Genomic DNA, 26,511 nt, shown 5'->3' with positions numbered 1-26,511 from the left:
AGTATCATTACATAGATTGAACTGGTATAATTGATTGGCGCCAACACCAGTATAGCGGTACATATTTTCCCAGTGTTATCCTGTAGACAATCATAAAAGACCAGGTGACACATTGAGACATCTCTGCGCAAAGTGCTGTGCATGATTTTAAATAGCAAGAATGAGAACATCCTTCATTTCTAAACAAACTGACCTGTTCATAATCTTCAAAATAAACTTAGTGTTGTGATGCTTCAGCATATTTTCAGCAGTGAGCTGTCAGTGAGATAAACAACAGCTCCAAACAGTGATGGAGTGATGACTTATATTGACTTAATATTTAGTAGGTCCAAGAACTACATGACTGCTCACTTCAGTGAACAAGTCTGTTCTGATTACAAGATTAAATTTACCCAGTCTCATGTTCATCTTAGAGGCCATTGCCTCACATCACTTCAGTCTTTGGATCATTTGAAGAATCAGACTTCTGCAGTCCTCATTTAGCCGTTCCCTTTCCCATTGTAGAACGTAGTGGAAGAGTGCCCTCCGCCCATGAGTCAGGGTACTGCATCATTTTCTCCCAAAGACTGACCTCCTCTCCAACAGAGTCCAGTCCCACTTCCTCTTTTCCAACTTTTACAGTGCCTGCAAAGATCAAGAAAAAGCAGAAGGATTACAATGATAAATATAACTGGAGAAATACTCATTTGATAAATCTTTTGTATATTTGAGAAGGAGAAATGTTTACAATAAACAGACTAAAGAAATTCTCTGTTAAATTGATGAACATCAGGATTTGACCTTGTCCAGAGCTGAGGCGGACTCCTCCCAGGAAGTCATTGCTCAGCTTGGCCTCGTCCCACACGGTGAGCTCCAGACACATTCCCCTCAACTGCTCCAGAGTCACCTCCTTATACACAAATGTGGCATCATAATGAGGGTTCAAATTCTTCTTCACAACTGCAGTTTTCCTCTTTGCTGCCTTTTCCTTAGTTGGGAACAAGAACCTGTATAGCCACAAAACAGCTTTTGTTTTAAAAACAAAATTGCGTGTTTAAAAATGCAAAGTATCATTTTAAGAGTTGCTGGTTTCTCACTTACCCTTTCACAAAGCTGTCTGAACTACCCTTTGCTTTCACAGCCATCAGATTCTTTGCTTCCTTAATGAAGACATGCAACTCTCCTACCACTGGTGCTGCTTTTTTGCCTGAGGAGAGGACAAATACTTATATTTAAGTAAATTAAACAGAACAAAAAACAGTTGTATCTTTTTTTTTTTTTTTTTCTTACCTTTGGCTTTCTCATTTGTCATCGTTTTAGGAGTGACATATTTCAATGAGACGATCAACTCTCCTTTGTACTGCACAAAAGCTGAAGGTGGTACAACAGAGCCCGCCTATTGAAGAAATGTTGATTATAATCAGGACATTGATCCACACAACCAGTAAAACGTGTCATCTCATTTTGGCTTGATTGACACTTGAGATCTTTGCTTTGATTACATTTTTTTGTTTTCTTTGCTTCTTGGTTCTTTAAACACTTAACAGAGGTCTGACTTCAGCATAATGTTGATTGGATTTCTTTTTTCTGCTTTGGGCTTTACTATGTAAACCCAATGTTCTCACTGTATGTGAAAGTATCACAAGTAGGTCACAATTTTATTGAAAACACCTGCATAAGAGCACAAGTTTTTGTCTAAACTCAACATGACTTTCACCGCTAGCTGAGGGCACAAGAATAAATAATACTGTAATTTCCTAATCAGGTCTGTTTCTCTGAGTTACCTTGGCCTTGAGCTGCATTTGCTCCTCATATGGAGTGCTAAGGTCTCTGGAATCCAGACTGACTTCCACCTCTCCCAGAAAAGCATTGCGGCTGAGACGACCATGATGCCAGACTGATATCAACATGGAGCGGGTGACCAGCTGAGAGTGGTTGATGGAGTACTGCTTGAAAAAAAAGTGATTATCAAAGGCTTGTCTCACTGCTAATGGACCATCCTTATATAATTTCAATGGTCTGGCGATGAAGGGTTTTTACTTTATTTACTGATAACAGATGAAAGCAGACAAAGCAATATAGATTTTATCTTTATTTTAATGTTAAAAACAACCATTTTACAGAACAATTATCTGCTGCTTGGACTCATCTAACTCATTTCCCCATTAGCAGTTTATTTGTCACTGAATCTAAGCAGAGTCTTCATCGGGCCTAAAATCAATATTTGACAATAGTTGAACTAATCTGCAGTGTCAATATCCTTCTTGAGGTTTCCGTAGGTGTGGTCATTAATTACAGCAGGTACAGCTCAAGGGAGTGCAACAAGACAACAGAATGAAGTCAAGAGGAAGGAGAGTTACAAGCCATTACCTTTAATGTTTCATTGTAGACAGGGTTGACGGTGTTGTTCTTGATTCTGGTCTTCCTCTTACTTTGGCGAGACTTATCTGGGAGCAGGTAACATTTAACATAACTGAAAAATAAAAAGGACCAAAGTCTGTTAAACAGTTTCTCACCACAACTATTAGTCTTCAGTTGAATTTCCTGTTTAACGCAGAGAAAAAAAAAACTTGTTGACATTCAATTTCCTGTGAAACTCTTCTAATGACCTCTGGGGTTTAAGTATTGAGACTCTATAAACACAGCAGCCTATTATCTTCACTGATCAAAGTTGTGTTAACATTGCTGAGGTATGTGCATGCTCTAGAACTATGTGTGTGACATGCAACCAGCCCTGGTACACAAGAAAGGTCAATGTGTGCAAGTTTTTCCTTCAAACTGTATATTTTTCATCACATTACAGTCGTGTTAAAAGCTGAATATTTACGGGTTGGAAAGCTGCCGTGAGGCATTGCCGAAAGCCAGATTGTGGCACTCCTTGATGAAGACTTGGAGACTCTTGGTGTGTTCATTATAAGTGATAGAGAAGACGACATCTCCAGTCACGTCCACGCTCTCAAAGTCTCCTGCTTCACTGTAAATACTCGTCAGGCTCCCCAGTGTGCTCTAAACAGACAGGCATGGAGATCTATTTACAGTGCTTCCCTTTATCTAATAATTTACACCAAACACATAATTTTACATCAGAAATTAGCAGACTTTAAAAACATTATTAGACATAAGTAGTCAGAACTAATTAAGATGTTTTCTTAACATCTAAAATCCAGAATAAAGATAGCAGTTATGTTAGCCTCTGATTTTCTTTCCTCTCAGGCTCTAATTCCAAACTATTTGGCAGATTGCACATCAGTTCTGAACTTCCTAACTTGAGAGAGGATATCCTGAGGTAAAGATGCTTGATGAGATTACTTGACATTAGTTCAGTAATGAGACAGTTGGCTACTTTGTCAGCTGAGAGAAATGTGGTGTGTTGTTACTTTTGAGCTTTGCAGGCTGGTGGAACTTGAACCCATCGTTCTTTTATGGAGGTTTACCAAGCTGTCAATATCCTCCTCTTCGTCTTCTTCATCCTCCTGCAACACCATTAAAAATGAATATGATTTTTGCTGGCTCACACATATACATATTTGTTTCCTGTAGCAAAGGGTGTATCATAAAAAAATAAAAAAAAACACCAAAAGATAAAGATGGAACAAGAATATATTTATTATTTACAACTAGAATTGGTATCTGACTCCAAAACAAAGTTAAATGAAAAATGCCCCTTTAAATCAAACTGTTTAAATAAAGCCAATGAGGAAGTAATTTGGACCTTTGTACCCACAAGCAGTCAAATATATCAATCCAAAATCACTTCACAGTTAAAAACCAGAAAAAGGATCAAATCTTTGAATCAACAACCAGATTTATTATCAGCATCTAAAACTTCTTTTTTTTATTTTTATTTTTTTAAGTATTTGTGTCCAACTATTGCTATAACATTTCAAACATATGGCTGGACGTTCCAGTCCATGTGTAGCAGGCACTAAGCAGTTGTATGAGGCAAGAGCAGAGAGGCATTGTTCATTTTACACTTCTCCATTTATTAAAAAATGTATTCACAGAAAGACTGCTTAGGGTCATTAAAACTTTATTTCTGTTTTCAAACCTATCACACCTCTACAACTGCATCTCAGCTGGATTTGTATTTTATACCTTCAAGTCACCATTCACCAATTATCCGCCTTAGGCAGCAAAACCGCAAAAGGAATAAAACAATTTGAATTACGGTTTGTTTTCCATCCATCCATCCATTCTCCGCAGCTTATCTGGGGTCGGGTCGCGGGGGCAGCAGCCTAAGCAGGGAAGCCCAGACTTCCCTCTCCCCAGCCACATTTGCCAACTCTGTGGAGGGGGGTCACAAGGCGTTCCCAGGCCAGCCGAGAGATATAATCTCTCCAGCGTGTCCTGGATCTTCCCCGGGGCATCCATCCATGCATCCATCTTCTACCACTTATGCGGGGGCAGCAGCCTAAGCAGGGAAGCCCAGATTTCTCTCTTCCCAGCCACATTTGCCAACTCTGCGGGAGGGATCCCAGGCCAGCCGAGAGATATAATCCTTCCAGCGTGTCCTGGGTCTCCCCTGGGCTCTCCTCCCAGAGGGACGTGTCCTGAACACCTCACCAGGGAGGCATCCTGACCAGATGCCTGAGCCACCTCAACTGGTTCCTCTCGATGCGGAGGAGCAGCGGCTCTACTCTGAGTCCCTCCTGGATGACCGAGCTCCTCACCCTATCTCTAAGGGTGAGCCCGCCCACCCTGTTGAGGAAACTCGTGTCAGCCGCCTGTATACGAGATCTCGTTCTTCGGTCACGACCCACAGCTCATGACCATAGGTGAGGGTAGGAACGTAGATCAACTGGTAAATCGAGAGCTTTGCCTTCTGGCTCAGCTCCTTCTTCACCTGACAGATCGGTGCAGAGTCCACATTACGGCATACGCCGCACCGATCCGCCTGTCAATCTCAAGCTCTGTACTTCCCTCACTCATGAACAAGACCCCGTGATATTTAAATTCCTCCACTTGAGGCGGGACCTCACTCTCGACCCAGAGAGGGCAATCCACCCTATTCCAGCTGAGGACCATGATCTCAGATTTGGAGGTGCTGATTCCCATCCCAAACGCTTCACACTCAGCTGCGAATCGCTCAGGTGAGAGCTGGAGATCACGACCAGATGAAGCCAACAGGACCACGTCATCTGCAAAAAGTAGAGACCCAATCCTGAGGCCACCAAGCCGGATCTCCTCAACACCTCAGCTGCGCCTAGAAATTCTGTCCATATAAGTTATGAACAAAATCGGTGATAAAGTGCAGCCTTATTGGAGAATAATGGAAATGAATCAGACTTACTACCGGCAATGCGAATCAAGCTTTGACACTTGTCGTACAGGAACCAAACAGCTCATACAAGGGGGTCCGGTACCCCATACCCCTGGAGTACACTCCACAGGAGTCCCCGGGGGACACGGTCGAATGTTTTCTCCAGGTCTATAAAGCACAAGTAGACTGGTTGGGCTAACTCCCATGCCCCCTCCAGGACCCCAAAGAGGGTATAGAGCTGGTCCACTGTTCCGCGACCAGGACGAAAACCACACTGCTCCTCCTCAATCTGACCCTCCTCTCCAGGACCCCTGAATAGACCTTACCGGGGAGGCTGAGGAGTGTGATCCCCTGTAATTTGAACACACCCTCCGGTCCCCCTTCTTAAAAAGGGGGACCACCACCCAAGTCTACAGACCAGAGGCACTGTCCCCGATGTCCACGCAATGCTGCAGAGGCGTGTCAGCCAGGACAGCCCCACAGCATCCAGAGCCTTGAGGAACTTTGGCCGGATGTCATCCACCTCCATGGCCTTGCAACCAAGGAGCTTTTTAACCACCTCAGCAACTTCAGCCCCAGAGATAGGACAGTCCACCCCCGAGTCCCCTAGCTCTGCTTCCTTGTTGGAAGTCGTGCTGGTAGGATTGAGGAGGTTGTCAAAGTATTCCCTCCACTGAAACCACAACGTTCCGAGTTGAGGCCAGCAGCTGCCCATCTCCAGTGTACACAGCGTTGACAGAGCACTGCTTCCCCCTCCTGAGTTGCCTGATGGTGGACCAGAATCGCCTTGAAGCCGTCCAGAAGTCTTTCTCCACTTCAATGCTCACATGGGCATTGATAGTGAGACTGGTTTGTTTTCCTTCCATGTTTAACACACATGAAGATAAGATTAAGATTTGTCTCTTCCCATAGTTAATTTCCCTTCTTGCCTGGAAGTCACATGTCTGAAGTCATAACTATAAAACTTTTTGGAGTAATTTAATCAAGACAACATCAACAGTATGTAAACTAACACTTGCATATATGAGTGGATATATGCAATATACTCATTAACTGTACTAATAAAAAGGAAGGATACATTTTTCTGAAGTGAAGTTACATAAATAAACATTAAAGACATATGTAAATAAAGTAATAAAATAGCAGCAGTGGATTTCTTCTGGGCACTGCTTACCTGAACATCTAAGCCTGGTACAGACTTGCTCCTGTGGCCCATTGAGGCTTCTGGTGCATCACAACTAGCACGCACGTCCAGAGTTGAGACACACTCTGTCATGAATATTCACACTATTAGTTAAACACAAAATCTTTCTTCAAAGCATGTTTATGTTAAAGATACAGACCTGCAGGTTTATGCATTCTTTTGCTCTTCTTAAAGAGTCTATCAACTTCAGTGTCTGGGCTCACACTGGCTGGTTTTACTTCCACAGCCTACAGTTACAGAAAAACAGTTGTGTGATCAGTGAACAAAAAAAAGAAAACAACCCTCCAACAACTTTAACAACAACTATGTGAGACCAAAAGAAATGACCTTACAGTGTTAACGATGGAGTTGCTGTCATTATTTACATTTTCATCTACTCTGATTGGGACAGTCAGACTGGAAACACTTGATCCTGATGGGCTGGGGGGAACTGAGCAATGCTCTGGCCTGTTTGACATCAACAGTTAGTTGAGTTAAAATTTGCAACTTTTCAGTATTCACATGTAAAAAAAAAAAAAAAATCTTCAGTTAAGTGTGCAATCCAATTTATGGCTTGTGTCTATTCAGGACACTCATCTTCATTTAATTTTGTGATTTCTTTATGGCAATACCACAAACAGGACTAAAAAAAAAAAACTTCAAAAACAGGCTTTTTATGTCTACTTACTGAGACCTGGTGCACATGCAATGTGTAGTGTTTAATTAAAATATATTTTCATAGTGAAGATTATGTCCAATTATAGATTTGAATTTTTTTTGCTCAAGTCTTGAATTTCTAGAAAATATTTCCTGTATAGGAAGTTATTTAATAAACTCTCAAATAATGAAACAGTGATCAACAACTTTTGAAGAATCATTTGCCAAGTTGCAGTGTGGTGTGTGTGCTCATCAACATTCCCAGATCAAACAGGATCTATCTCAGCCGTGTTCAGTCAAGTGTTATAGACAAACAGTTTTCAATAGTTACTTTAATTGGACACAGTGAACCAGAAGTTGGTAAGTGGGAATTAATGTTGTGCATCCCGATTAAAATGTTACTCAAACGTTTATGTAGTACTTGTTAGAGTACTGAACCATGAGTTTACCTTGGTTGCTCAGGAGTAACACGGCCAGATTCAGTCTCAGCTTTACTGCTAGATATACTGCCGTTCTCAGCAGACTTTGTGTCACTGTAGGATGGCTTTGATGAAACATCGTTCTTTGTTTCAAGGGAATCCCTTGAAGCAATGCATTCTGATTTCGCATCTGAATGACTGTCAAAGAAAACCCAAGAAAAATGTCAGGGTATTTTCCAGGGTGTGCTTTAATATTATCAATGTTTCAAAAACAGGTAAAACTGATATGAGGATGTAAGATGCACCTTTTGTTATCAGGTGGATTTTTCAGTCGGGGCAATGGCACGGGTTTAGTAACATTTGGCATTTTTCCAGCTTTTTCCAAGAGGAGTTGACCTGTTGTCTCACGCTTTGTCACTAAAACAGACAAAAAGCTGCTACACCGTGCTTCACTCCATCAAGGTACTGCAGTTTTTAACATTTCTCTGGGTTTCTATTGAACTGAGACCACACTGCTGTAGCTGCAGGCATGGGGGGTGATGTTTACATTCCTAGCTGAACCTCTTTCTGTTTCTGTACTCACATGGCACCCTTTTTTTCAGGGAGGCTCTCACTAGGTCATGTCCAGGAGCTTCAGAGTAACGGTTGATCCTTTGACTGTAGAACCAGTCGCCTGTCTTCTTCTTCATATCCCTACAATCCAATATTAAAGCTTTAATAAAACAAACAGAATTTATCTCAAACTCAACATTATTATTGCATTATTAAAATACTGCACAGGGTGATAATGCTTACAATAACAAGACTTTTATCTAGTTGTGTCAGAAAATGATAGGGTTGGTACATGTCTGGTTAGATAAGAAGCCCAATGTACTGTTGATTCAAGCCTTTTCACTTACCTGCAACAGCCTGTAACAGTCTGAAATTGACACATTTAAATATTTGTGGACTGTGCAGAGGTTACAATATTCAAGTCAGTTTTATATCAATGATATAAAGACAAGCCTAAAATTTTTTACTTTAGTCAAAATAATTTGTGCTCTGCATCTTTTCCATATACCTTAGAATGAGGATAGAATGCTTCACAGATATAAACATGTCCACGTCAGATAATTTTGATTTAATCTCTTGCACATCAGCCCAAAGTTGGAAATATTCATGTGTAGATAATATGTGCTAATTTAGAAAGTTGTTCATACAAATTCCCATAAGTGAAGGTTGCTGAAAAATAAATATGTTTTTTTAAAGAAGCCACAAAAAGACTAATAATAATGGGAATTATTTACTAAGGTCTTCTTATAAATCTTCTTAAATTTTTTTTAAGTTGTAGGTTACTCAAGTTTTTTTTGTTTTACAATACCCTCCATCAAATCCATGAATGTGTTCCTAAATGTCCCTTAAAGGTAGAGATTTATAGGCCCTGTGCAAATAGACAAAGAGAGGTCAGACAGAGCCAGAAAAATACCAAAAATAATGACAAAGGAATGAATAAATAAAAAGAATTTGTAAAGATTGAATCCTGGTTTTATTATCATATCCTATATTATAAATAAATACATAGTGAGCTTCAAATAAAACAAAAATGGCATTATTTAGAAGCCAGATCATTCATTGCTCCTGAACTTTGACCCAGGACTGCAGTCAGGTCCAAAGGTTCTTCATGTGTTGTGGCTGAAGGGGGAAGTGGTACACTAAAGAATACATTTTCATTGCATAGCCTTTTGTGTCTTCTACAGTTTGTAAAGCAAACCTGCTGGGGTATCATTTTAAGATTTCCTTTGCCAATGGAGTAAGAAGTGCATCTGATGAATCCTCCAGTTGAGTCTGAGAGGTGTTATGCATGTGCCCAGGAAATGACCTTGATTTAAAATTCCAGGACCTGGTTAATAATCACACACCACAGATTATGTTTAAAGCAAGTAGGAACCTATTAACATACCATTTACAAAACTTTTTCAGTCAGCAAGATGGGGGATAGAATTTACAAGGGAACACAGTATTCAAAATGCACTTTGTGAGAACCGCCAGGAAAAGTTTGCGTGTGTTTGTTTGTTGGTTTGAACTGTAGAACTGTGGGAAGAACACTGGTGGTGTCCAAATATTTACATCAATATATAAAAGAAATGGTAACTGAGCAGTACAAAAATTGAATAGAAAGAAGAAGCAGGCTATTATATAGACTGAGTATTTCTGTTATAATTATTGGTACAATAGTTGCTATTATTAGGGTCCGAGCCATACGAAGTATGGCAGGGCCCTATTGTTATTGTAATGTTTATTAGGGTCCGAGCCATACGAAGTATGGCAAGGCCCTATTGTTATTGTAATGTTTATTATTATTTTTGTCAGCACAACTCGGCCATTTTTGACCCCCTTAGGCCCCGTGAAAAGTTGCGAAACTTGGCACACACCTCAGTCCCGGCGAAAATAGCGATATTCTGGGGTCCGCGTGCACGCCAATGTAAAAATGGCTCGACGGCGCCCCCTAGAAACGCCAAAAATGGCCTCTAGACTGGGGTAAAAAAAATTTAGTTTGACGTAGGACGACGAAATCCAGTACACATGTCTATCACATCAAGACAAGTAAAAAAGTCATTGAAACGCCTGTTGTCATGGCAACGGGCTGTCCGCCATCTTGGCGTTTGTGGCCATTTTTTTGCCCATTTTTGTCAATTTGGGCGCATCGCATTTGAACGAACTAGTCTGAGGGGATTCATGCTATTGGCTCCACATTCGCCATGGAGCTTCGTGACAAGATGGGGACCAAAAGTTACTCAAATCTTTTTGATAGGAGAAAGCGTGTTACCGTGGCAACCCATGGAAAAAAGCTTTCTCGCCATGAAACACGGTTCACTCATATCTTCGCAGAAATACATCCGATCGGAACCGAAATTAAAATAATTCATGTTTGGTAGGTCCTTCACGCATTGTAATATGTATTGGGGGGGGGGGGGGGGGGGGGGGCATTTTGGGGGGGGCCCCTAGGGGCCCGATAGTCTACTTTGACCTACGGCTACGAAATTCGGTACACATGTATAAGTAACCAAGACGAGCAAAAAACTCTATTGAGAACCTGTTACCATGGCAACGGGGTGTCCGCCATCTTGGCGTTTATGCCCTTTTTATCACTTTAAGCACATCGTATTTGAACGAACTAGTCTGAGGGGATTCAGGCTATTGGCTCCACATTCACCATGGAGCTTCGTGACAAGATGGGGACCAAAAGTTATTCAAATCTTTCTGATAGGAGAAAGCGTGTTACCATGGCAACCCATGGAAAAAAGCGTTCTCGCCATGAAACACGGTTCACTCATATCTTCGCAGAAATACAGCCGATCGGAACCAAAATTCAAATAAGTCATATTTAGAGGGTTCTTAACGCATTGTAATATGTATTGTGGGGGGGGCACATATTGGGGGGGGGGGCCCTAGGGGCCCGATTTTCTACTTTGAGCTAGGGCTACTAAATTCAGCACACATGTGTATCAACCCTAGACAAGCAAAAAAACTATATTAAGCACCTGTTACCATGGCACCAGAGTGTCCGCCATCTTGAAAAAATTACTCCTCGCCATTAAACACGGTTTGCTTATATCTTCGCACAAATTCATGCGATGTGCACCAAAACTGTAAATATTAATATTTGGTAGGTCCTTAACACATTATAGAATGTAATGTGGGGGGGCACTTTATGGGGGGGGGGCCCTAGGGGCCCGATCTTTTACTTTGACGTAGGGCTACGAAATTCGGTACACATGTGTAACAACCCAAGGCGAGTAAAAAAGTGCATTGACCACCTGTTACCATGGCAACGGGGTGTCCGCCATCTTGCCGTTTACGCCCATTTAGCACTGTATGTGCATTGTTTTTAAACAAACTAGTTTTGGATTCGTGCCTTTTACTTCACATTCACCCGGAAGCTTTGTGGCGAGTTCGGGTGGAGGGTTCGGCATGAGGCGAGGACCCGATGGATGCCGCTTGCGGCTTTAATTATTATTGTTATTATCTGACACACAGACTTAACTGCACTAGTCTGCTAGTGTGTTGCAGCAGGAAAACTCCTAACACTTGTCCTCCAAAGAATTTTGGATTCAATTTAAGTCATAATACAACTTGAATTTCTACAGTATTAGTAGATTTGCCTTGTTCAGCCTTCTGTGATGGGCATGAAGTTCTTAACATAAAAAGAAAGTTTCATCTCCACCACTCTAGGAGAGTTTTTAAAAAAATCTCTGCTGGTTGGAGTTTGTGCATCTGCAAAGATAAAGAAGTCATGCAAAGCAGGCCTATTCAACTCTGTCCTGCAGGTTTTCAATGACTCCCTGCTTCAACACATGACTTGACCCGACTCAAAAGAATGACTCATTGTGCAGAACTTCATACACTGTTAGATCTGATTAATTTGAGCCAAGTGAAGCCAGAATACATTGAAAACACACGGAACTGCAGCCCCGATGGGACTGAGCTAAATAGTCCTAATGTAAATCAGATAAATAACATCAGACTTATTAGATTTTACAAGGACAAAGCAGGAACCTGTTCTAGAGAAAACTTCTGTGTTTTGACCACAGGTTTTGTCTTGTAGTTGTCAAAGTGAAGCCATGCACAGCTTAACTTTTTGCCCTGATTATAACATAAGGTAATTCATAATCCTGCATCACACATAGAAAACATATTTTTACATGAAAAGTAAACAGAGGCTGGACTTTAAAGGTTAAACTACAAACCAAATTCCAATAAAAACTAGTGTTGTCATTTGTCCTTTAAAAATAAAAAAAGCCTTCCTATTTAATGAAACTGTTGTTAAAAGAAATGTATTGTAGCCTTTAAAACAGACATGCACTTAGACAAGTCTGGTGTCTTGTTGTCTGGCCCAGGTATGTGTATTTGTTCTTATTAGTGACAACATGGTTGGTCAGACTACAGTAGATAGTATTTGAAGACAGCCCAGGGGTACACAAACTTGTCATTTTCTGACAGTAGTTGGAGCCCCTTTTGTCAACCGTTTTCACTAAATCGGCCCATAAGTGCCGGTACTGGATGATGATTGGTTATGGATTATGATCACCTTTTTGAGTGTGGTCTGAAACTATCTGGTTTGACACAACTCAATATATAGTTTAAAGCTTGATTGGGCAAAATCCATCAAACCACAAGAGAATACAGGACCCAATGTTTTATCCAGATTTAATTTATGTACCAACACAAATTCTGGTAGGTTAAGGGAGACTATTAATAAAACATGTCTTACGTTTCTTTGACACACACGCCGCACAGCCAGGATCCATTGGGCAGCACTGCTTGGCAGTTGTGGCAGACATAGTGATTACACATTTTACACTGGCTGGAGAACACTTTCAGACGACTCAGCGGCTGCTGGCATCGGCCACAGCTGTGTTGACTGTATCTCCCACTGCCACGTTTGGCTCCTTTCCTCTTAACTTCCAGTAACTCTGCTTTCAATTTCCTGAGATAGAAAGAGAGAGACAATAAATAAATAAATAAAACCATCACCACAATTGAACATAAAGAACTGCATTCATAAATGTGAGAAGCACTGGGAAAGAAAAATGTTTTACTTTGTTTCCTAAAATAACAAAACAAAATAATTAAAAGTACTTGGGATTATAAACTTAAACTTTACTGCCAAAAGAAAAATTAAAGAGCAACATAAGAATTGGAAAATTACTAATATTTCTTTTAATAATGAAACTGGGATCTAAACTAAAGAATAAACTATATAAATGATCTTGACATCCAGGTATAATACTCAAGTCTTTATTTTTGGGAAGCGCCGAAGAGATATAGAAAAGCCCACCAGCATCAGAATGAGAAAGCAATCCATTATTTTCTATTTAAATTATGTTTACATCTATATTTCATAGCTGTAAAAGGAGCTTGTTGGTGCGGTAACGTGGAGAAATTTGGCATAACCAGTCTCATGACTAAACTAGCAAAAAAAAAAAAAAAAAAAAAAAAAATTGTTGAAAAGACGGTCTGTATTTATCAAAGTAATAAAGATTGTTGTTCACCAGTCCAGCTGTGTGGATTTGATCAGATCTGTTGGTTTCCTAGCAAGCCACACTTTCTACAGATACTTTTCGTAAATGAGCTAAGCTGGACTGTATTTAATTTTACTTGAAATAAATTAGTTTAATTATTTTGTAGTGTCTTCAGATGACTCCATTTATAAACTAATGTTATAAAATATGTTGTACTGAACTGAATATGTCAGCATAACATCAGATACATAGGCCAAACAAATTTATATGCCTTTAACAGTCAAAATAAAAACATCTAAAACATCTAAAAACCCTTCTTGCAGACACTGACTAAATTTGTGAGATCTTACAAATTTTGGTATTTGGGAAGCAATCTCTCCTCACCGTACACGCTGCTCCTCAACCTGCCTCAGCTCCTGGTCTCGTCGGAGCACCTCCAGTATCATTTCCTGCTCAGAATCGTTCAAGAAGCTGAGGTTTATCGGGTCAAGAGCTCCCATCATCGTGCCTTTAAACAACAAAGGCACGATGAACTGGCTCAACCTGGTCACTGTGGCATTGAGATGTGGTCCCTGAAAACAGAGGAAAATATCATAAAATGATCTGTTTCGACTCTTTTTAAGTCTCTTATTATCATTATTATTATTATTAATAATAATAATAAAGCTACTCAGGAGACACGACGCCAGTGAAAACTCTAAAAGTGCTTTACTACTGCATTAAATCTCATTGCTGACAATCTAGAGTGGTTTTTATAATGCACAGCTCAACAGCAAAACAAAAACTGAAGTTAAAAGTAATGTGAGCAGATAGTAAAAACAACAGACAGCTTTCCCATGACACAACACCATTGGAATTAGTCTGCAACTTCAGATTAATATTCTAGCTCAAACAAGCTAATGAAAAATGATAAATGAGAAGGAAGAACCAGGATACTAGAGGATTTAAGAATCCCACAGAAAGCCTCTGTCCGGGTGAAAGGTTGTTTAAAGTGGGGCAGGCAAAAACAACATGAACTTGGCTGTGCTGCAGGGTTCCCACCCTCTAAGGATACAGAGAGCCGGGTGGAGCTCAGGAGCTTAACCATTTGCTTAAGCTCAACATCAAGCTTGACATCTGTCACGGTTCCATCTGAAACTTATAATGCTTCATATTAAAATCACATGAGAGGACGCTAAAGTCAAGGCAAATATGCATTTTCCCAGCCAAACAATGACAAAGCTCCTATTCTAAGCTGCATGCCACCACAAATATTTTTCCTCATTGTTTAAATTCTTTGACCAACTAACCCATGTAAAAGTTAAAACAATACCAGCAGGGTAACTTTGACTTACTTAAAAGATAAAACTTTACAGGAAATGTCGCTTGTCTAAGAAAAAGAACGGCACTATACTTACCTATTCTTAGTTGACATGACAACTAAAACTTTAACAACTTCATTATTATTAAAATTACATTTTAATCATTTCTAAATCCCACTACGAACAGTTAAAGGCGTCAACGGTCGTTACGTTACTGCTTAAAATGAATTCAATGTTGCTCCAAATTGCTGACCGAACAATATGCTTACAAACAGCGAAAGGTTATACTGGGAGCATGATAATCATTTAACTATGCAGCCTAGTTAAAAGCAAAATGCTTTGGTCCAACTGGAGAAAATCACACGCACCTGTCTGTAAAAGTCGACAACACTCCGGTACACGGTGTTGGCTGGTCGGGGTTTCTCCGGAGACAGAGACTTATTCCTGGTAAAGCCAATAATAACAATAACAGTTAACAGCCACAGACAAGTTAACCGAACTTTAAACTGTCAAGTAGCTTTAAGGAATTGTTCATTTTCATTTTTGGTCATAGCGAAACATTAAAAGTACCTCTTTGTTTGTTTTTGTCTCCCGTTTCCACATGTGCAATTATTTTTGTCCGTTACGGGAGTCCCAACAAGTTCCGGGAGAAAGAAAAAAGTTTGCAATAGTCAGACAGGACCTCCTCTCCACATTTTCCATGACAGGTGCATTTCCTCTGCGCCGTTTGCCACATGAAGACTTAATGTGGAAAATTGGAACCACGGAGACGAGCCAGTCATAATGAACTCCGTTTCCTTATCCTCCCATACTTTTTTTTTTTTTTTTCTGTGCTCACAAAACTTGGAATGGAGAAGTGCATGTTTTACTTTGTAGAAATGACTGCCCACGTACTAAAAATATAGTTAAAAGTATTTTTTGAGAGTAAATTTTTGACTTAATAAAATAACTTTAGGTATCCTGGTTACACTTATTTTTTACAATGTGAGAGACATCAGTAGTATGTGGAAGATCCATACACAGTCACAAGAGCTTGGTACCGCCTCCTTACTGGTCATCAGTCTGATCCCATTCTTCAACCAGGACTTCACTTCAGTTTAGCTATTTATTTTTCCCAAAGGGGAAACTTGACTCACAGACAGGCCTTTCCAAACATCACAAGCAGTTGAAGTTATTGAATATCACGAGTGTGATTGTGCCATTCACTCAAGCATGTAGCTTACAGCATGCCCAAGCTGACCCTCGTGTTCAGATGGGATCAGGTAGTGTGATCGAACAGGAAAAATTTAAAACCTGCAGCACTGTGACCCTTGTGGAACCAAATTGAGTAGCAATGTCCTACAGGATGAGGTTAGATCCCAGATTCTGGAGATATGCCATTGCCACTGCCACTATAATCTCATTCTGTCTATCAGCCATGTGCCGGTCATACATCTGTGACTGACAAACACAGTATAACTTGGATTGCAAAACAAAAGCAAATCAGGATACTGGACAGGACTTAAGCATATTTAATATAATACAACAAATACACATGTAATTTATATATATACTGCAATATCACTTCCTTGTTTGTGTAATTTTTGGATGAGAAGTCCTAATCTTGGTGCAAAACAGGAGAGGAAATTATGAATATAAACTAAAAACACCATAGCTGTACAAACTTCTGATTGATTACGCAGTGTTTCTAAAGTCATCCAGCTTCATTAAAACATAAAATTAAATAATAGCAATGATCAGAGAAAACTCATCATTCTGTCACTTGGTAAAATCCAAGCAGTTTTTTTGTCCTTCTTTTTGAGTATTTCATAAACATGTATATATCTCCTAAACAGATATTGATGGGCAAAAAGGCAAATGGAGCATGGAAAGCAGCAGCTTCATCACTCCTTGACATCAATTCTGTCTGGACGGATGAACCACACTCACCCTGAAGATATTCCCTTATTTGGGTATTAATCTTTTGATCTATTCAGCGAAGTGAAGCTCTGATGCCTGTCAAAGTCTTATCATGTGATTCCCATTACATCCAGTCTAATGAATTCCTCTGCATGGAAGCCTCAGTACACTTTCTCCACCAAGAAATTTCCAGTCAATCTTGATACACTTCACTGAACTCAGCACTTCCTCCACTTAAAATTCTGATTACATACTGAGAAGAAAACAAAATGTCTTCCTAGTATCAACGTCTCATTAGAATTTCTTGTGAATGTGAACTTTTAGCTCTGCCTAAACTGTGGCTGCACTGGAATTAAAGAACTTTGTGTGTTCCTAGTCAGAATCCAGTCTGCAGACTGGTGACACTGATATGTCGCTGAGCAAAGCAGCTGTTTGGTGGATAGCAGATAAGGCTCTGTCTGCATGGGTCTGAAACAATGTTCCTGCTCAATCAGCTAACCTTGCATAAATAAAGGTTTATAAAAGATTGCAGCAGTTGACTTCACAACCTGACCTACTTACAGGTGTTTGCATAGGAAGAGTTTACGTCTTGTCTGGAAAAAGGCCACTGGAGCATTTCAGCTGCTTGGTACCACAGAATCTGCTCAGTATACACGTTACTTCAGGACGGTCTGCACTCCAAGTCCAACACAACATGGTGGACATGAGGTGCATATGACTTCACATGCTCTATATGTTGGATATTTGTCAACCACTGTGCACCAGTGAGGTCCCTTAAAAGAGAAGCTATGTGGTTTGCTGTTTCATTAGCCCAGGCCTGCCACACCTCCCTGTCAGCTTTCTTCCCAGAAAATCCCTGTTTGGTATCATTAGCTGCTGTGCGCTCTAATGGTGAGGTGACATTCTGGTGGATGTGTAAAATTCCTCCAGTTGATCTCTTCAGCAGTCGGCAGGCGACAGGCCAACCGTCTTCAGAGCTAGGGATGAGCCCTAAATTCACACGGTCTGCAATATCGCACAGCTGGAGCTGGGGGGGGGGGGGGGGGCAAACAACAACAAAAAAAAACAAATTATGTGGTGCACCATACCTTGAAGGCTCTTAAAACAAAAGTTTAATTTTTTGCTGCTCTTGAAGATGGATGGATGGATGGATGGATGGATAAATAGATAATGTTAAATCAATTTACTTGACGATTGTCTCCTTGATAAATCGTACAGCGGTTGGACACTCGGTTTGTCTCGAGGTTTTTCTGTAAAGCTTCAACAGCATCAGGGTTCCACTCACAGGCATGGACATGACTGGCCTTTGCATGTACCAGATAAGGAAGAGTGAAGTATCCAATTCCTGATTCAAGAAATAAACATGATCATTACAGAGCAATAACATTCATTATTTCGACTGTGGCAAAAAAAAAAAAACCAAAAACAAAAAAACATTCTAGCTGCAATCAGATTTAAATGCATGTAAGGTAAAACCAAAAAACGGACTTGCTAAAATTATAAAAGGTGAGGTGTAGTAAATCTATATTAATATTCATTTTTCCATCCATTTTCTATAGACATTTATTCAGAGCAGGATCTGTAAAGGGGCTGGGGTGTATCCCTGCAACTACTGTCCAAGGTACACTCTGGACAGGTTGTGAGTCCGTCACAGGGGCAACACAGAGACAAAAGCCACTCATAGTCACTCCTTGACAGAATTGTGGCCAATTAATCTAACATGCATGTCTTTGAATTAACATATTTAGTTTACAATATGATAGGTATTAATACAACATTAGTATTTTAATTTTTACCAGAAAATAACTGCAATATTGAACAGAAGCTTTCACAATATGAAGTTTAAATTATGACCATGACAAAACAGAAACAATCCCCCACTTTACATATGTAAATATATGAATATTTAAAGATGGGTTAGCAGCAGCAACTCATTGTAGTTTGATTCCAAGAGAAAAATGTTGCAAACTGTCCAAAAATGTGTCAGACAAACAAACAAAAAAGTGTTTTTAATTTCAGGGAAGGAACTGAAATTGGGGGACACACACATTTAAACAATTATTTTCTTCCCAGCTCATGGATTTGGATATTGTGAATAGAGTAAAGAGGAGGGAATGCCTCATCATAATGCTCCACTATAGCTGGGATGATTTTCAATGATTTTTAGGGCAAATAATCTGCAGTTGCAGAAAACACTATTAGACCATTGTTTCTCAACAAATGTGCCTTCACTTGTACTGGGCATTAAAAAAAAAAAAACTTTCCTACCTGCATATAAATCCACTACTGTCTCTCCTCTGCAGTTAAACCCAGCTACCCGGAGCTTCTCTGTTATGTTTCCAGCTGAGAACATGCACTTGGTAACATCAAACTCATAGCTGAAAAAAAGTTAAAGTTTCAAATGTTTTTTAAGCATTACAGATTTGTTTCGAGTGTCTTCATAAACTATTTAGAAAGCAAACAAAGAGACACTTACCTGATACCATTGTCCACATGTCTGACCCAGCTGCTTTCACCAAACAGCATTGTCACCACAGGGGATCTAAATCCATCCCTGGATATTCGGCTTATCTTTGCCAGACGCTGTGCCCCCAGTCCTTTTGACACAACACTCCATAACTGATCACCTAATTTTGTGAAAAGCAAAACACTGACTAACCTACTTAAACATTTTTCACAGATTATAATAAAAAAATCAAAGCTTTTTTGAGTTATACCCATTTTCTTCCATAATGGCAGGGTGAAACAGTTGTCCCCTAGCAGGACGAGATCCCCATGTCGCTGGAAGTTTTGAGGGAGGTCTCCTCTTAGCTCCTCCATCCATATTTCACCATGAGACTCCAACAGCTGGTGGAGGACTTTCTCCAGTTTATTCCCATTGTTATTACCATGTCTTCGTTTCTTTGACTCCAGTGGAGACTTGGGTACAAGAAAACAGGCAGCAGGGGAAAAAAAACAAAACAAACAAACAAACAAAAAAAACAAAAAAAACAAAACAAAACAAAAAAAAACAAAAAACCAATTCAGTATAATGCAGTATGTTGTTGACATTATTTAATTAAGATGCTAATACCTGACTCCAAACCATTTCGTAAACATTTGGAGCGACAGTGTTTCTGAGAGACTGAAGATCAGACAGTGACAGACAGGAAGGTAACAACGGAAGGAGGACTGTTTCATCCGAGTCTTTAACTAAAGACAAGTTCGTGTCAAGAGCTCCCTTTGACTGTAGACATCGCCTATAAAATAAATAAAACGTCTCAGGTATTCCCGAAACACAGAGCACAAAGCATCCAGAGAAGCTTTCTAATTGTTGCCATTTACATAGCAGTCTGACGGTCTTATGCCTGCTAGCTAAACTAGCCTGTATGCAGAGATGATTACCTGAAATGCTGGGCATGACAACAAGACACCCGAAGACAAGGCACACCGTCCATGTATGAGTAAACAAACAAATCTGTTCTATGTACGTTTAAAGAAAGCTCAATTAATCACAAAAGAAAATTGTAGAAAATTTCCGACAGTCGTCTCCACTTTACAGCACGTGTTTCTAGTCGGATTGTTATGGTGAACGGACGTAGGATAACAGCTTGTTTTATTCCTCTCCAAAATGAAACATTATTGCCCTAAAGTTGATGACTGTGGCATTAGTTATGCTCCATATGTTTTGCACAACTAAAGTCATACTAAGTTACAGAAGGATAATAAAACTAGAATTATAACTAATTTTTGTATAATATTCCCTGCTGCCGACAGATGGAGACAAACAGCTAGGTTGGTAAATGATGACAATAAAAACAGATTGACTATAACTTTTTGGTGAAGCCACAGCAACATGAACATATTGTCTTGTGTTATTGCTAATTTCATATTAAACTGGGCTGTGAGTTATTGGGGTTTACATCTGATGAACAAGGTGGCCAACATGGACAGTTTATAAAGGAAGTTGGTAAAGGCTCGGGGGACATTTATTTATATTATATTATATTACATTACATTATATTATATTATATTACATTTAATTATATTATATTTATTTATATATATTATACATTTATTTACATATATTTACTTCTGGTCACAAACCAGAATTAAAACACATAATGAGTGCAAATCAATGCAAACAAGCAAAGATGTAGCAGTAGTCCACCACAAAAGAGTTTAAACCGGTTCAAACTGACAAAAAAAAAAAAAAAAGAAAAAGAAAAGAAGGGCAGAATGATATAAAACTGACATAGTTGACAACCTAAGGTTGGATCTATTACTCCTTGATTTTGCAGCTCACCAAGCAGTGGAGTTAGTGCACCATCAATGCAACAAATTAATTATTTATTGGATGCATTTACGCACTGTCCTGGTGAAATATTATAGCCTTTTTTTTTTTTTTTTTTAAAGTTATTTCGAGTTATTCCTTTTCTATAACTTGGAAAAAAAGACTTTATCATTGTCAGACAGCGCATTGAGTCAGACATTAGATTTACTGATGAGTGATATACACACAGAATAACACTTCAAGTCAGGCAGATGCTTGACTGTGTTTTATATTGATAGTTTTCTACCCTTATTTGCACAAGTAGTCCCATTGAGACAAGCTGTTTCATTTACAAGCAAAATATGTTTCAGACAGACAAAAGAAAACCTTTAAACATGGACATTTGACCTTTTTTTTTCTAAGTTAATGCTTCAGCCTTATGTTTCCTTCTTCTCTACCTCATCCATGTCTCAAGACCTTTACAGCTTCTAAGCAGTAGGTTTTGGGGTCAGAAAAATTGACAAAAAAAACCAAACAAACAAAAAACCAAAACAAACAATGATGACAGAATATTTATTAATATGACTCTATTAAAATAACATAAACTTATAATGAACAATTCGGTTATAAAGGCACATCACAGTGTGTGTTTTATTGGTTCTATAGGCACAGCAGCTTAAGATTCTATTATGCCAAAAAATAATTTAATTTAATTTCATTTCATTTAATTTAGTTTCATTTCATTTAATTTCATTTCATGTCATTTTTCCAACTAGTGGAAAACCTTTTCAAAAATAATTTTGAGTCATGAAATTTAGAAATGCTGTTGTGTGTATCAGAAAGGCAGTATTGATCTGTTTTTACCTTTGTAAAGAAGTTATCTATCAGTTTTAACAGCTATGCGATAAGTCATCACACATTTACTTTCAGAGACATCAACGTACCAGAGCCTCCTTGATCTTTCTTGGTGTATTTAAAAGTCTGTACTGAATTTAAACTCAGATTTTGAGCTGCTGCTGTCATGAGTACATTTAAACTCAATTTGGCAAGTTGGTCAAAGCAACATCTGATGGTTCATGCATTAGTAATGCCCTTGTCTAGGATGAATATCAATACACATGTATTTTAACTAAGAAGACATACTCTAGAGTTGATTTTCTGTCTGTCATGAGTCAGGGGATGTTTTCTTGACTGTCTGGGCTGTTTAAGGTTCATCTGTCCTTTGTGTTTCTGAAGGAGTGTCATATTCTTGCCTCTATAGCAAACACGAGGTGATATAGCTCTGTGACTGAGGGGAATCAATATTGACCCACTGTTATGTTACTTTTTATGCTTTTACATAAACAGCCTACAGGCACTTTAAATTACAAAGCTATGAAAGATATTAAAGGAAAAAAAGATGAAGGCAGACAACACATTGATGATGATACAATTTTTAAGAAATAATTTAGTGCAAGAAGCATGATGGCATTCTCATAAAAGAATGCAAATTAAAAATCCTGTTCCTTCAGATAGAAGAAGATTTTTGATCATGTTTTGATGCCAGTCCCTGAATAATAAAATAGACTGAAGGTATTAGAAGTTAAAGATTATTGATGACATGGTTGAGTATTAGAGCTCTAAGCAGCTATTTGCTTTACTAGCTGTGTTTTAAGATTAGTAGTCATTTATTAAAATCCAGAATGAAAGAAAATCATAAAAAAAAGTTTGTTTTAACATGCTGATATTTAATAATGTTATTGTCAGTAATACTCTAGAGTTTATTTGGGAAATGGCACTCCAGATGCTCACATTTAATTTATTAGTCTCTTAGGACTAGTCTCATTTTCAAGGGGGACTTGACTCAGGAGGCATGCTTCAGCAGTCAACACATATTAAACAGCACACAATAAAACAATCCCAACGTTAAAACAGATGTAAAACATATCAAATTGATCTAAAGCATGGACCTACAAACTGCAGTAAAATCTTAACAAATTTTTAAGTTAATGAAAATACACCAAGTTACAGAGCATTAAGACATCCTTGAGAACAGTCAAGGACCCAGGCACACATGAAAATGCAGTTGCACCCAGATCAGCAGAAAATTGTGGCACGTTAAAAGCAGCAGTCTAATTAAATGGCCTTCAAAAGTTATTTATTTATGTTAAGAAGCTTGTTACAACTGGAGTTTAGTTTTTTAGACTAAAATTTATAAGAGATGATTTTACCTTAGCTTCAGTGGGAGGCACGGAGACCAGACTATAAAAAACACAATGCTGTCTTGGTAAGGAAACATGGGGAGCAATTATAAACAGAATCAAGGGGATGGTACACAGTTGATGAAGTATTCATAAAAATGTTATTGAAACACTTTAAAATGTCACCTGCACAAGACTTGTGGTTGCAGGAAAGTAAAGGCAAAACATGTTTTGATAATAGAATCCCAGTCGAATTTGTTGTTTCTTTGTTAGGTGCTTAATATTTTCTCTGAAATAGAACTTATTTTCTATACAGATACCCATATGTTTATGGCACTTGACTCTTTTAATATTAAATACAGATGTAGTAACAAAAGAAGAGTTGAGGAGAGAGGGAGCTCTAGAAGAGAGTATGCATGAGCCAAACATTCATGACTGTAGATCACTTTGTTCCTGTAAGGGGGGGTATGGGGAGGGCAGTGTTGTTACCTAGAAGGTAATGTGTAAAAACGGAGAACATTGCTGGGGTCATTGGATGTTTGGCCCGGAAAGGCAAAGGGATTTTTACCACAACGAGGCTACAGTTGATTGATTATACACAAAGTTACTTCTATGTATCAAAGAAATAAACCTACATCGAGGCAGGTCAACCTACTTCTGGGTCAAGCACTCTCATTAGCTCAGTAATACACTCAGTTCCTTTAATGTTGTGAATGGTTGTCTTTGCACTGAAAACCAGATTCAGGTTACTTGCCGCTAATTTAATGCAATCTGTAAATTATTATATATATTTGGCCATATATCGTGAGAGAGAGCGAGAGAGCAGCTGAATGGTGGCACCTGTCTACAAGTGCACTTTAGCTTAATGTACGTATATCAATTGCAAGTATTAATAAAAATGAAAAATAATTCTAGGGCTAATACAGAAGCTTCTGTGGTTCCCTTAAAATATTTAAAACATTTTATTTCACTCCATCACCATCAACACTCACAACTTTCAGTTTATAACCCCAATTTCAATGAAGTTGAGACATTGTGTAAAACGTGAATAAAAACAGAATACAATGATTTTCTAATTTATTCAACATTCAATTGAATAAACATATTTAATATTCAAGCTGATAAACTGTTTTTTTTTTGTTTTTTTTTTGTTGGTATTGGCAAGTATTCATTCAGTTTAAATGTGATACCTGTAACACATTCCATAAAGGGACAGGGGCGTGTTTGTTGTCTCATATGTTATGTTACTTCAGATGTTGCTTCATCTTTCCTTTTAACATCACTCAATAAGCATTTGGGAACGGAGGACAACAGTTATTGAAGCTTTGTAGGTGAAATTCTTTCTCATTCTTGCTTGATATACAACTTCAGGTGCTCAACAGTGCGGTGTCTCCCTTGTCATATTCTGGGCTTTGTAATGCACCACACATTTACATTGGGAGACTGGACTGCAGGCAGACCAGTCTTGTACCCAAATTTCAGTCTTTTACAACAAAACCTCACTGTTGTGGCTTGGCATTGTCTTGCTAAAATAAGCAGGGACATCCCTGAAAAAGACATCGCTTGGAAGTAGTATTTTTTGCTCCAAAACCTGTATGTACCTTTCAGCGTTAATTGTGCTTTCACAGATGTGCTCATGCCATAGGGTCTAACACACCAGAAGACACAACATTCATTATTTTCAAAGGTAATTTGAAATGTGAAATCATTAGACTACAACACTTTGCATCAGTCCATCTCAGAGGAGCTTGGGACAAGAGAAACTGGCTGCGTTGCATTGTTGATAGCTTTGGCTTTCCATCTTGGAGTTTTAACTTGGACTTGTAGATGTAGCAACAAACTGTTAACTGACAATGGCTTTCTAATGTGTTCCTGTGCCCACATGATAATATTCTTTATGCAATGTTGTATGTTTTTAATGCAGTCCTGCATGAGGGATCATTCATTATTGGGTTTTGGTCTTGCTGCTTATGTACAGAGATTCTTTCAGATTCTCAGAATCTTTTGATGATGTTATGGACTGCAGATGATAAAATCCCTAAATTACCAGCAATTGTACATTGACCCCCTCCTTGAACTGCCACCTATTGTGGTGGAAGGGTTTGTGTGTCCTGAAGATCTGAGCAGCTATGTTGTTGGGGGCTCCATGACCTTACTTGGGCCCCACCTCCTATGGGCTCACCATCTACGGGAGGAGCCATAGGGGTCGGGTGCAATGTGAATGGGCAGCAGCAAGAGGCAGGGACCCTGGCGGTTCGATCCTCAGCTGCAGAAACTGGCTCTAGGGACGTGGAATGTCACCTCTCTGGTGGGGAAGGAGCCTGAGCTTGTGCGCAAGGTTGAGCAGTTCTGGCTGGATATAGTTAGAATGGCTTGGGCTCTGGAACCAGTACCCTCGAGAAAGGTTGGACCTTCTTCCACTCTGGCGTTGCTCATGGTGAGAGGTGCCGAGCAGGTGTGGGCATTCTCATTAGCCCCCGACTTGGTGCCTGTACATTGGGGTTTACCCTGGCGGACGAAAGAGTAGTTTCCCTCCGCCTTCGGGGGGGGGGGTTCCTGACTGTTGTCTGTGGTTATGCATCAAGCAGCAGTACAGAGAACCCACCCTTTCTGGAGTCCTTGGAGGGAGTGTTGGAGGGTGCTCCTTCTGTGGACTCCCTGCTGGGGGACTTCAATTCTCACGTGGGCAATGACAGTGAGACCTGGAGGGGAGTGATTGGGAGGCATTATTGCGGATGACGTGGTCCTGTTGGCTTCATCTGGCTGTGATCCTTAGCTCTCACTTGAACTATTCACAGCCAAGTGTGAAGCGGCTGGGATGGGAATCAGCACCTCCAAATATGAGACCATGGTCCTCAGCCGGAGTAGGGTGGATTGCCCTCTCCGGGTCGAGAGTGAGGTCCTGCCTCAAGTGGAGGACTTTAAATATCTTGGGGTCTTGTTCATGAGTGAGGGAAGGATGGAGCGTGAGATTGACAGGCAGATCGGTCTGCATTAATGCGGACTCTGCGGCGGTCTGTTGTGGTGAAGAAGGAGCTGAGCCAGAAGGCAAAGCTCTCGATTTACCAGTTGATCTACGTTCCTATCCTCACCTATGGTCATGAGCTGTAGGTTTTGACCGAAAACGAGATCTCGTATACAGGCAGCTAAAATGAGTTCCCACTGCAGGGTGGCCGGGCTCTCCCTTAGAGATATGGTGAGGAGCTCGGTTATCCAGGAGGGGCTCAGAGTAGAGTCGCTGCTCCTCTGCATTGAGAAGAGCCAGTTGAGGTGGCTCGGGCATCTGGTCAGGACACCTCCCTGATGAGGGAGGTGTCCTGAGGTGTCCTGTCAATTTTCCCAGTCTTTTCTTGCCCCTGTCCCAACTTTTTTTGCAATG

The 26,511-nt window shown here is 39.6% G+C and overlaps 2 protein-coding genes across 2 annotated transcripts; both read right to left on the bottom strand.

The window, feature by feature from the left end:
• Positions 1 to 475: 475 nt before the first annotated feature.
• sytl4 (synaptotagmin-like 4) lies at positions 476 to 15,492 on the bottom strand (the record flags this gene model as incomplete). The annotated part of the gene is made up of 18 exons (XM_079250609.1): positions 15,372 to 15,492; positions 15,170 to 15,245; positions 13,885 to 14,072; positions 12,750 to 12,965; positions 8,082 to 8,191; positions 7,804 to 7,915; positions 7,529 to 7,696; positions 6,776 to 6,890; positions 6,583 to 6,670; positions 6,414 to 6,508; positions 3,357 to 3,452; positions 2,807 to 2,985; positions 2,350 to 2,452; positions 1,764 to 1,925; positions 1,270 to 1,375; positions 1,081 to 1,186; positions 781 to 986; positions 476 to 624 (listed from the first exon to the last, which is right to left on the bottom strand). The coding sequence occupies exons 3-18, from the start codon at positions 14,001 to 14,003 to the stop codon at positions 476 to 478; spliced, it is 2,130 nt and encodes a 709-aa protein (XP_079106735.1). The 5' UTR covers positions 14,004 to 14,072; positions 15,170 to 15,245; positions 15,372 to 15,492.
• A 991-nt stretch (positions 15,493 to 16,483) lies between these two features.
• trmt12 (tRNA methyltransferase 12 homolog) lies at positions 16,484 to 20,231 on the bottom strand. The gene is made up of 7 exons (XM_079250022.1): positions 20,085 to 20,231; positions 19,774 to 19,939; positions 19,418 to 19,619; positions 19,177 to 19,327; positions 18,969 to 19,078; positions 17,888 to 18,045; positions 16,484 to 17,727 (listed from the first exon to the last, which is right to left on the bottom strand). Exons 1-7 carry the CDS (start codon positions 20,135 to 20,137, stop codon positions 17,362 to 17,364), a joined length of 1,206 nt encoding a protein of 401 aa, XP_079106148.1. The 5' UTR covers positions 20,138 to 20,231; the 3' UTR covers positions 16,484 to 17,361.
• Positions 20,232 to 26,511: the final 6,280 nt, after the last annotated feature.

Source organism: Telmatherina bonti, assembly GCF_933228915.1.
Source record: "Telmatherina bonti genome assembly, chromosome: 12".
NCBI classification, from domain to species: domain Eukaryota; kingdom Metazoa; phylum Chordata; class Actinopteri; order Atheriniformes; family Telmatherinidae; genus Telmatherina; species Telmatherina bonti.
Note: the sequence above shows the minus strand (reverse complement) of the source record. Positions and strands in the feature narration are given on the sequence as shown.